This window comes from Anopheles darlingi, chromosome 2 (assembly GCF_943734745.1).
Source record: "Anopheles darlingi chromosome 2, idAnoDarlMG_H_01, whole genome shotgun sequence".
Taxonomy (NCBI): domain Eukaryota; kingdom Metazoa; phylum Arthropoda; class Insecta; order Diptera; family Culicidae; genus Anopheles; species Anopheles darlingi.
Genome location: NC_064874.1, coordinates 83,598,653 through 83,611,225, shown reverse-complemented (window position 1 = coordinate 83,611,225; position 12,573 = coordinate 83,598,653). Strand labels below are relative to the sequence as shown.

Here is a 12,573-nt window from a genome sequence, read left to right as displayed (position 1 = left end):
CAACGTGCCTGTTATAGCGAGAGAAAGAAACCTATTGGGACGCGCTATCCTGGAGTTAGGCCTCAGTAATTAAGACATAATTAAGAAGGGATCGAATTCTCCGCTCGATTTTCCGAACCAAAAACAAGGCGCCTGGCAGTTATAAACACGGCCGACGTCCATTCCCAAACCTGCCATCGAAAGCATGCTAGCCTAGCCAATATGGCGATCGCGCTCCTGTGATGATAGTGGTATTCAATTAGTTAGCTGACCGGGCGTCCCCATCGTGGGGTTTTAGGGCATTTATGCACCCCTTCCATTCACCGCAAACACACTGTGTGTTTGTGCGAGAACAGGAAAAGAAGGGTGGATGCGAGATGAATGCGGAAGCGGGCTCGTTCCTTCTGGAATCCGGTCGCGCGAGAGGTGATTAGCGTGCGAAGGCGATGAAAATTTAATGACTTTAGCTAATAGTCGCGAGAAACAAGCGACCCAGAAAGAGGGAGCGAGAAAGAGCCAACACAGTGCTGGTTCAGCACAGAGATAGCTAGTATATAGTGGCCGATCCTGTCAGCATGTTTGACCGAAACCCTATTTTCCACCGGATCCCGAGAAACTCACTCTAGCGCCATCAACGGACTAACCTTTTCAGTGGCCGAAGGGATGATGATGATGATGATGGCGATGTAGCGCGAGCGCGCACCCCGACGATTTTGTGTCAAAGATGCCATCATGTGTATTGGCAAACATTGTTTAATGGCATGTAATGGGCCTTCTTTGGGGGTGTAGCACGGAGCCTATCCTTGGCAAACGGGCTACTCCCACTCCTTCTGCTAGACGCATTTTACTAGGGATTGGCATAGTTTGTGCGAGACATGAACATTGTTTTCATTTTCACACCTCACTTGCTACCAACCGACGGGTATCTCCACGTGCCTGTTCGGCATAGTACTAGGACAAGATGGCACCAACGCATCATCGAAGAAAATTTTAAAAAATACCACACCACCTCGTTGGTGACTCATTCATCATTTATAATCTATTCCTTAACCGGTACAAAATATGGAGAAAGGAAACCAAATGAACTCGAAAAAGAGGTCGATCCTAACACCATCCCACCCTGTGTGTCTGACTACCAAGAACCCTTCTTCGATCCCACGTCTTTCCCATAATGTGGCAATTCGTCGAATGTTAAACGATTTACCTTTGTCTATTTCCATCATTGTGGTTCCGTTGTCCTTGTACTCATTGTATTGAATTTCACGCCGCTGGCATTCGGTTTACCAAATGTTGACATAGGTGTACGAGACAGAGGAGGCTCAACTACGTGGAAAAAGCGTGATGAAAAGGTAAACGAGATGCGACCGTAAACGGTATGCGCCAACAACCGGTACCTATCGAGGGAGGAAGGGCTTGGGAGTTGTCTCAGGAGAAATGGCATCGCAAAAGAGTAACAAGCCCGTCAGCAAGGAAGGCCTTCTGGTTGGTTGGTTGTTGTGCCAATATTGGTTTAAAAAATTGGTTGACGACTATCGTTGTCCAAACCTCCTCATCACCTCCCGAAAAGGGTAAGAGGTCGTACGCGTTTATTCTTCTTCGTTTGCACATTGTTCCGTTGGGGATGTGATTGGAGTATGAAATCATGAATTGGCAATTAACGAGTTGTGTAAATTGCAATCTACGCCATAATTGAAAGATAGCAAACATTGGCCTTTGTCGGATCGTCATCAACGATTGGAAATCGTCTGACAATGGTAGAGACGCACAATAACTCGACGGGAAGTGAGGCTAGCTGATGATTGGATATTTGTGCGTCTCTCCAATTATTATTATTTATCCATTTCATATTATTTATCGACATGGCTCCTACAAGTTTGCTGAACTATAGCAACGCTAAATAGAGATGAATTTGTTTACCAGAGAGAACTAGCGTTAGTATTACGCTATGGTATAGAGGTAGAACATATTTTTTCAACACAGATGAATACTCAATAGTATCCTATACGTATTCTGATCAGAAGTCTTTTCTGGGCTTCAATTCTACTCATTCGACAACATAATCTTCTCCAACCAGTCATAGTCATAAATGCAGGATTACATCGGATAAGATTGTAGCGACTCACGACAAACTTTCGTCGGACGAGACGAACGACACTATAATCCAAATTCGTCGGAAACCAAATTCCACTGTCACTCAAGCGGAAGACTTGCTGCCAGCTCGGCACAAACGATGTGCGCACTTAATCCTAATATTGATCTTCATAGGGAAGCAAAAGCGCGTAAATCTTACGGTCGTGATCTACGTAAGTGATATGCATGTAACCATGTTGTGGTAATCCTTAACATCGGATCCGAGTAACATCTTTTCCCATCGACCGTTGACTTTGACCGTGAACTCGCCCGTTCCGCTCGCATTCTTTAGGCTCTTGAAACCCTCGACCGGTCATTAGTCCTCCAACGCAAACATCAACACACTCCCCACGCAGCTGAACCGACTTCGCTTCCAGATTTCCGTCCATAAACTAACCAATGACCTTATGCGGCGGTCTTCGCAACGGATGCGTTTGCAAAACCGCAAAGGGAGAAACAGAGTGGGAGAGAAAGACAGACGGTTCGTGCAGGATCTCTTCAATGCTGGGCCGTGCACAGCCCTTTCACTTTTGTTTACCATTGGTGCTGATTAATGCAAGCTAATCACGCAACTGGAAACGGAATTACCATGGTCAGACATTACTGCCCGCGACCACAACTCTCCTCGTGTAGGTGTGACACAGTGGTGGAGTGTGTCCTGCCATTGTATGTTCTATTGTTCGCGCTTCACGCCAGACAGCCAGCTCCAGACAGACAGCACAGACAGATGGACGAGCGGATGGACTGGGACGTCCAAAATCAATGACTGCAAGGTTTTTGCTCTTAACCAGCGGCAGTAGCAGCAGCAGCAACTGGCCACTTGGTCTCTGTCGGAGTCACACCATACCATGCTTTCATTTGTTGGGCAATAATCGGATGTATGGAGTGCTTTAGTGTGTTTAGAACGACGATTGGCGTGGATGTACGCCTTTGGGTAAAGCTGTTAAACCGGAAGAAGACACAGACTTCCGTGCTGTCTTCCTGTGAAGGCCAATAACCTCGCCTTGTGTTGTCGGTTCAGGAGCAGGAAATCGGACTAAGGACTTTCCAAACATGGGCAAGGACCAGCACAGGAACTGCCCCCTTTTCGATAGTTTCCTGCTATTTGTCCATGATGACGACGACGACGACGACGACGACGACGGTGATGGCAACGAAAAGAGCAAATGAATTTGCATATTTTCAGCAGCCCCCGGGGTCCCCCACCCGTCCGACGAATGCGAATCGTTGTGCCTTTCCCCAGTGTGGGGAAGAGTCCTGTGTTGTTACCCGGACGACAGACCGTAATACCACTTTCCGTACGGCGGTTCCTCGGCATTGGATGGCACATGGAACGCAAAAGAACAAAGAACTCATAAAAACATGGCCATGGTCTGTGGTGGCCTGTGCCTGTGCTATATATGCAGTGCCCAGTTACTGGCTATGCACACACGCGGAGGTTATAAAGTGAACTCATTTGTTATATGACCATAAGCTCCTCTCCTCCTAGAATTCTACTCTCTAATAGCGCCGTACGCAGCTTCTTCGGCTCACTGCAATGTTTCTCGATCATGATGGCCCGAACAAGTCCAGAACGAATCGTGGCCTTGTTTGCATACAAAAACTCGGTGCCCAAGTTGAGAATTGAGGATGATTCGTGGAGCTCTCGGATATTCTTGGTTAATATCCAGATTATCGCGAATGTTTGTCTCAAATCTTCCGGATCGGGATTGCTTTTATGAGGCTATTCCGTTGCGAATTGACATTTACCTCCCGCCTTGCAGGCGACCTCAGAGACAATAGAAAACACGATGTTTCTTATGGAAGTAACGAACTTTTCGAGCAAAGGAATGAAATTGATAGCCACAAATTGAAGAGTCACCGACGAGCTTGCTTTACTGCTTTACCTTTTTTTTTTTTTTCGAGAAAAGGTTATCATCGTCCGTATTCCTTCGAACGGAGAAAATTAATTTTCCCTGAAAAGAAGCTACTACCCAACAAGTATCAAGGAGAATCCGAGCCGGGTTGTAGTCAGCTTAGAACACATTGTCTTTTTTGTGTTCGCAGCACGCCATCACGGGGTTTTGTGAGGCGTGATAAAAGTAATTCATTTTACCTGGTTTATATTGCGTCCATCGACGTCTGCACCACAACCAGGGGTGTCACCTGCTGCTGCTGCTGCTGCTGCTGACGACTGTGTAGGGACGTTAAGGGTGACGAATTGAACCGGCATTATTATTGGCTATTATCCCTCAAACCAAGGCTCGTGTTCGCTATTCCGGTCCGCCACACAGGCATAACATAATACTCTACAAAAAAAATCCCTTGTCTTCCCAGAGGTCCAAAACGACGGCGGCGGCATACACACTGTTCGCGATGATGAAGTGCTTTTCAGGAACGGAGTAGAGAACACTACCTTTTTGAAGTAAATATGCTGCATCACAAAAAATCATTTGATCGGGAGCAATTACCATGCATTTTGCTTTCATTGTTGAATTACACAAATTAGTGGTGCAGCTCAACCAAACCAACCAACCAAAGACAAAAAAAACCGACATAGCCATAACTTCGAATAACTCAAAAAATGTGAAGTAATGGCAGCTCGATGCGCCATGGAGAGATGGAGAGCAAATTGATTTGCTGGAATGGTACCGACCATCCGTGCGGAGTTTCGATGGTTGGCAATCATGGTGTTGCGTAGAATGGAAATTTGTCGCCCAGCTGTCGGATACACCGGTTGGAAAGTGTAGCTATCGCATCAACTGACGACAAACACAAGCGTACTCTTGGTGTTATATTGATTTTTTTAAAAAGTGGATGCCACTTGTGGTTTGGTTGGTGGATATGTGACATGTGGGACAATAGAGATAGGTAGATGGTCCAATTACGATTCGATTACTACCGGCCACCGACAGAAATCACGTGCTGGCTCTGGTGAGTGGAAGGCTGCATCATAAACAACATATTTTAAAAAAATACATTTTTTGATACTACAAAGGCTATTTTTGGGTTTTGCCAATTCCTGAATTTAGTTTGACGTAGATACTTGCACCACACAGGAGAGCCTTCAAAGAGTGTGAATCCGTTTCATGGAACGATGATGCTGCCCAACCTGAAGTATTGCAATCCAGAGTTGGATTTTGCAATCAAGAGCCACGGCTGTTGTCACAGGTCACAGCATTCCATACATTTGCTTAATAATTAATTCATCTACGTTGTACCGATTGCAGGGTGATCCGGTGGGACACTTCCGTATCGTGTTCACGGATGATGATTCGATTCCGGTAAACAACCGGGTCCACTATCGGTTGCTCGGTGATCTGATGGAGCTGTTCCGTGTCGACTGTGCAATGTACGAGAATGAGCACGACGATGGACTTAAGCAGACGGTGTTTGGCTGCAGTAAGTATGAGGGGAGAGAGCGAAGGGAGAATCTAGTATGAGTTGACGTTATCACACGGATCCCCGGATGTATTTTCCAGAGCTTCTGTTTGCCCGATCCGGCATCCTTCGCCATAGCCCGTACTGCGTTACATTGCAAGCCGTTGATCCAACGGTCGAACGAACCACGGATGGCGGAAAAAGGCACGGTCGGCCATCATCAACAGGCGAGGATGGGAACGTAACCATCTGCATCACCACCAACCTGAACCGTATCCACGAGTACGATCTGCCCCGACCGGAGGCACTGACGAGCAACAGCGGTGATGCTGCTCCAGCGTATGCCGAAGCCAGCAGTGGATCAAGGTTCGAAACGAAGCCACAGCAAGCCCGAAGAAAGAGCAAAAAGGATGTTACGACACCGGCCAGGATCGCCTACCCGAAGGAAGCCATCGTATATGATACCTCGCGAAAGTACGCTCGGATAGCGGAACCGCGAAATTTCAAACAGCTCATCCAGCAGGAGAGCGGAGTTTCCGATTTGAGCTTCCGTTTGACGAGCAACCCGCTGGATGCGTTTGGGATCACGCGTGTGGCGGGCATCATTTATCTGAAGAACGAAACGGCCTTCAACGAGAAGAGCCTCGAAAGCCGGCACGAAATCACAGTGTCGTGGAAGAACTATAGTGTTAACATTTTGGTGCGAATGCGCAAAAATCCTGATGCTGCCCAGTGCGCTGGGGGGACGGTACTCGTGGAAGGTGGGGTGGAAGACTTTTGTGCTATCCATCCGAACCGCAGCAGTTGCCTGGGGGCCTGTGGAATCGGCAGTTTGCTCGGCCCGTGTGAGTACCGTAGCCCGGATGGACCAGCGGCCCTCTTGCAACCCTGGAGCGAAGACTATCCTACCTGTTCGTCCGGGTTGACGCACTGTCCGGATGGGATCTGTGATCCACTGGAAGAGATGGGCCATCGCGAGAAGATCCACATCTGCCCGCAAGATTGCGTGTTCAAGCCGGACATTGTTGGAGTGCACGATTCGGATAAACCACGAGGAATTCATACGGCCCCCGGCCATTGCAGCTGCCGTAGCACAGGACACTGCACCTGTACGGACAATCTGCGCATTCTTCCGTCGCACAAAAGGAACAAAACTAGCACCACCACTACGACCTCGAGTTCTACGACTACCACCACGACGACAACGGAAGCGACAGAGACGATCCGAGGTTCAGGGGAGAAAGCTAGTGACGTAGAGCTTCTAACCGTGCCCAGTACGGGAGCGGAATTGAACGATACCGAAAATGTGCCACCGGCGGCCGTTCGCGATGGCAGTGTGTATGAGCCGGGGCTCATCAAGGGACCACACGCCTCGATCTATCTGCTGGCGATCGTACTAATACCGATGGTACTCGCCGTGATGATCGTATCGTACTGTTTCAGCCGAAAGGTACCGATCAAGGGCAAGCTGATCGATAATAGTGGCAATTCCGGTCTTAACAGCATCGCCATGAATCTCGTCAGCAATGATACCGAGATATTTAACGTCGAGTTACCGCTGACCTCGCGAATGAATGAGATCAATTTTAAGATCGATGTAAGTAGCATACACACACATATATCAAATAATATTGTAGGCATGACATCATTTTCATTTTCCCTTCCCCAGTATGACTCGAAGTGGGAGTTTCCTCGCTCGAACCTAATCCTCGATGCGACGCTCGGTGAAGGAGAGTTCGGTAAGGTGCTGAAGGGCTTCGCGACGGATCTACCGGAAAAGCCCGGTATTACTACGGTGGCGGTAAAGATGCTCAAAACGGGTGCCAACTCGGTCGAACTGTTAGCGCTACTATCTGAGTATCAGCTACTGCAGGAGGTGAACCATCCGAACGTTATTCGATTGCTCGGTGCCTGTACCAAGGGTGACTCCCCGTTACTCATCATCGAGTATTGCCAGTACGGCTCGTTGAAGTAAGTTCGTAAGAAGTGCGTGTGCCGCTACAACCGCTAATTCGACGTTCTTTTGCAACAGAAACTATCTGCGCCTCAGTCGTAAGCTGGAGGTGCTGAACGCGGACTACGAAAACTCCGTCGAACCGATCACGGTGAAGGACATTCTTTCGTTCGCCTGGCAGATCAGCAAGGGTATGGCGTACCTAACCGACATCAAGCTAGTCCACCGAGATCTGGCGGCCCGGAATGTGCTGCTGGCCGAGGGCAAGGTCTGCAAGATATCGGACTTTGGGTTAACGCGCGACGTGTACGAGGACGATGCGTATCTGAAGAAGAGCAAAGATCGGGTACCAGTCAAGTGGATGGCACCGGAATCGCTAGCGGATCACATCTACACCACCAAGAGCGATGTCTGGGCGTTCGGTGTGCTGTGCTGGGAACTGATCACACTCGGTGCCTCACCCTATCCCGGTATTCCACCCCAGAATCTGTACAATCTGCTAAAGCAAGGTTACCGCATGGAGTGTCCAAAGAATTGCTCCGAGGAAATGTAAGTACGGTAGTTTATACTACGTCTGTGGTAGTAGTTAATCGTTTTCTGCCTGTCTCGCTCTAGATACTCGATCGTGCGATCCTGCTGGGCAGATGATCCTAAACAGCGGCCCAGCTTTAAGCATCTGGCTGGCCAGTTCGAGCTACTGCTGGGACGAAGTGCCAAGTATATCGATATGGAGCAGAACTCGATCTCGAATCCGGTGTACTGCGTGAACGTAGACGGTACGTAGAGTGAGCTACCGAAGGGTACAACCATATCTCGCACGATTCATTACATATCTTTGTGTCTTTTGGCGTTGATATCCCCAGAGGTAGACTGCGCCAAGATCGCCATATGCAAGGAGGAACAGGATCGCCTCGAAAGCCTCTGGACACCGCCACAGTACGAATCGGTACACGACAACAGTAACACCAGCGAGCTAGCCGGAAGGTACCAAACACCAACCAGTAGCGCCATCACGCTATCAGAGGACAAGAAGCAGCTACTGCTTCAAAGCTACGACATCCCCCGACCACTGATCGAAACGGCTACGATCGAACAGAAGCTACGGTACGAAAACGATGTTCGTCTGCGACCGAAAATGGTGAACGGTGGAAACGGCGACGCTGGTAGCATGATGGAGCAGCATCTGAACTCATCCGCCAGTACGGGCTCACCAGCCTCGGTATCGTCTTCCCGGGGCAGCACCATCTGTGGCCGCACGCGGTTCGAAGAAACGTCCTTTATCGAGCTAGCGGCAGCGAATGCGGGTAGCATTAGTGAGTACGATTCACCGAGCCGCCAACCACGTCGAGTCCTGTCCTATCTTGATATGAGCAAGCAGGGCCAGCAGCAGCAGCAGCTGAGCGCGAACCTCGAGATCAGCCACATGATCGACAAAAAACAGTCCAAAGATATTGCCTTACGATTCTCGAATGTCGACAACGAGCTGCAAATGGTGCTAGTCGATCCGAGAACCGGAGAAGTGGCTGCCGCAGCCATTGGGGAAGCTGAAGAAAACCCGGTCCTTAGCAATGTTCCCGTGAAGCGGCCACCGGGAGCCACTACCGTACCCTCCAGCACTGCTGATGGGGTGGAATATTCGGAAATAGTAAAAATACGAACTGGGCCAACGACGACGACGACGGGTCATGACAAAATTGGTCACACTCTCACCTCGCTCGTTTAAGCGCTATAACGATATTCCTCTGGAAGGAATTAGACATCCAGAGAGAGGCTTGGAGAGAAGGATTTTTTTACAATTTTACATCAGAATAGTTGGCAATATGGTTGGTTGCGCACCGTTGCCTCACCCAGAGGGGGCACCGTTCACACATAGAGAGAGCCATATTAATGTATGAATTTCAATAATTCAATCATCATTCCTAATAGCAATACCCTCCCCATCAGCAGCTAGATTTATTGGTATTTATTTGCGACTTTTTGTTCCCCTCTATATTTAACTTATTTCATCGATCGATCTCTGGCCATCGTCCATTACAACAACGTTGCATGAAATGTAAAAGTCATGATAATGTGGAGAAATTAATGGAATGGAATTTTGCGTAATGAAATCGTAGTACAAGAGAAACACTCGCAGAAACGAATCGGTTAGAGATAAGTAATGAAGAGAATGAAATTTAATTTATTGCTTCAAACCGTATACGGGGTACGGCTTCGTTTTTGTTATTTAGCTCGCATAGTTTATGTAGGATTTGAGTTCAATTCGAATAACACGTTTCGTTCGTTGCTGAAACGGTTTGAAGTACGGAATGTGCAATGGAAATGATTCCCAATTAATTATATTGAGTTGCCGACTGGAATGTGGAAAAACTCATGAAATGCAAATGGTTGGAATTCACCAAGAGCCTGCGGTCGATTGTTGACGATATACGGTTTAGCATTAGGAAGTAATTGGCGAACGCATGCTCCTCTAAACACACACATTCCATTAGTGCTAAGAACATTCCTTTCGTGGCCTCGAATTAGTTTAATATTGCCTTCTTTTTTGGTTCTAAAACCAACCCCCACAGCATCAGAACCAAATGCATACACTCACACACGCTATGTGTCAGATAGAGGCCATTAAGAAGCTATAGCTGCTATCATGTGCCATCAAATACCGCGAGCAAGCGACAGAGAGGGAGAGAGAGGGGATACGGTTTTTGTATCGCGCGGTCGGCAGTCGCGACGGGTCACTCGCATAGAGAGCCACTCAATATAATGGTGTCGAAGGATAATGAAACTATTAACTATTAATAAATTATTCTAGCAAAAAACAACAGAAACAAACCGAAATAAAACTAAATGGAAAACAAACAAATACAGCAGAGATACATAACCCTGTGACCCACGAGTGGATTGTTTTGTTTCAGTCCGAAATTATACAGGACTCCCTTTCTTGGTGACGCAGATGCGTTTAGGTCATCGGGCAGCATTTTCACTCGAACGGAACAAACAAAATCGGAGTTGCTAATGAACTTTGCTCATCATTGAACGTTGTGTACGCATAAGCCACAAACGACTTCGGTTCGATTGAAGGAATGCACGTTATGTTTGGCGTCAATTGAAAACTTCGAATTGGATACCACGGATAAAATGGTACATTTTATCTCTCTCTATCTACCCCGTAGGCTCTTTATTTTTAATCCCTCATGTTCAAAAATATTTATTCCCTTCAATTGAATCAAGATTAAGCGGATTTTAGGTGGGTTCACTTAAGAAAACTGTCAAGAAAATCGAATCCTCGGATTATGTAGGACCTTTACAACCACATTTTCCTCGAATGTTCTTTTATTGACTGCGTGGGATGAAAAATACAATAGACCCAAGGCAGTCTTGAAGAACTTTAAACGGTGACGACTAACTTCAATGGCTATTGCAGCGTTCGATAAGCTCCAGGAAGCTGCAGGTGTTCAGGCGAGGTTATTTTTGGTCTCGATGACTAACCTCCGTCGAACCACGGGACGGTGTTTGTGATTTTAGGTAATCCCTCATACAATGATTAGGGCATGACTATGAACCGTACCGCGACGGAAGTAGGAGTGCGATCCAATGAAGCGTGATTATCGCATCCCAGGCATCGATATGTTCTGCCGAGGTATCGATAAAGTGCGATACGATCATTGGGCTTTCTGGCAGTTGTGATTGAACCGTGATTTAGAGCTGTACCATTTCGGCCAACAAATGATTCGTACCGTATTCCTGCTGCTAGTGCTGGGGATGGTAAGTTTTGTCTCATTCAAAACTCCGTAACATTTAAGATTCAACTTCCATGTTTTCTTGATTTTGACGATGGTAGGGCACGCTAGCATCGCCTGAGAACCGTCTGCTTACGTTTGAGGTAATGGACCGGTTGCAGGAAGTGTTGCTGCCACTCTACAATCAGCTGGAACCAAGCATGGTGGAGGGTATCACGGAGGTGAAACGCAATGTGACCCAGCTCATCTTTGCGCTCGAGGCGAAAGTGATCGAAGAAAAGGCAATACACCTACAGCAGGCGATCGATCAGGAGATAGAGATCCAGGAGTACGTCCGGACGCATCATGTCGACGAGGAGTGTGCACCGCTGGTACAGGAGCTCATCGATGACGATATGGACGTTGCCGGTTTTGGATTCAGTAACTGCATAGTAACGCGAGTTGCTGACGGGCTGCAAAAGGAAATCGATGCCATGTATGCGGCCGGATTGTGGCCCGAGTACCGCTGGTTCAACTCTAGCCTACTGGAGGTGTTCGATGGTGGCAACATCTTCAGCGAACCGGACGTGCTCCTCACTCGGCTGGACGAGAAACAGGCTTCCCTGGAGGAAGAAGCTGTGCTCGACTTCTTACCCGATTTGGTGGAGAATATTGAAATCCTAGAGAAACGGTTGAGCAGCATTGAAACAGCCTATGTCCAGTGTTTGCAAGTTAATCTCCTCACACTGAACATGGCGTTCGAGATTATCAAGCTGCAAATCACGCAGGTTTGCTACTGATTGGCGCCTAGCTTGGTCGAAACTACTCGGAACTCATACGAACTGGAACCATTAGCACCAATTCCATGTTTTGGCGGTTTATCTTTATAATTTCCCCAAAGCAATAAAAGATATCATCGATGGATTACATCCGAATGATAAGGCTATAGCCGTGGCCACACGGGGCGAAAACTCTAGCGCAAACGAAAAAATTAATGCCAAAACGTTTACGCTTGCCGTTTACATGCTGTCAAACGATTATTGGTCCGTGGAGCGTAAAACCTAGCGTAAAAGCTTTTTGCAAACGGTAGGGCTCACAATATGTTCTTTTTGTGGTTTACATCGACAGTGAGTGATCATTACTAGTGTATTCAATCCTTTTCTTCAAAAAAACGATTTTAATTTCCTCAACCCGGCCATGTAAACATATCGAAGCGCAAAAGTTTTGGCATTAATTTTTTCGTTTGCGCTAGAGTTTTCGCCCCGTGTGGCCACGGCTTATGAATGAAGCTCCTTATCTTTGCAATACTTGTTGTGATTTCACTGGAATTCAAGTAACAACAACAGCAGTAAGAAGGGAAGTTTCGAAGGGATAGGTACAACACATGACCACAGGAGAGGCGAAATTATGGAATAAATAATTTAAGTTTTACAAAAA

At 47.3% G+C, this 12,573-nt stretch overlaps 2 protein-coding genes across 2 annotated transcripts; both read left to right on the top strand.

Moving 5' to 3' along the window:
• The first annotated feature begins 201 nt into the window (after window positions 1-201).
• Window positions 202-9,729, top strand: LOC125948098 (uncharacterized). Its single transcript, XM_049673789.1, has 8 exons — window positions 202-218; window positions 3,617-3,767; window positions 5,319-5,490; window positions 5,571-7,066; window positions 7,139-7,440; window positions 7,502-7,972; window positions 8,039-8,199; window positions 8,287-9,729. The coding sequence occupies exons 1-8, from the start codon at window positions 202-204 to the stop codon at window positions 9,144-9,146; spliced, it is 3,630 nt and encodes a 1,209-aa protein (XP_049529746.1). The 3' UTR covers window positions 9,147-9,729.
• A 1,414-nt stretch (window positions 9,730-11,143) lies between these two features.
• LOC125959587 (uncharacterized) lies at window positions 11,144-11,936 on the top strand. The gene is made up of 2 exons (XM_049692413.1): window positions 11,144-11,182; window positions 11,259-11,936. Exons 1-2 carry the CDS (start codon window positions 11,144-11,146, stop codon window positions 11,934-11,936), a joined length of 717 nt encoding a protein of 238 aa, XP_049548370.1.
• Window positions 11,937-12,573: the final 637 nt, after the last annotated feature.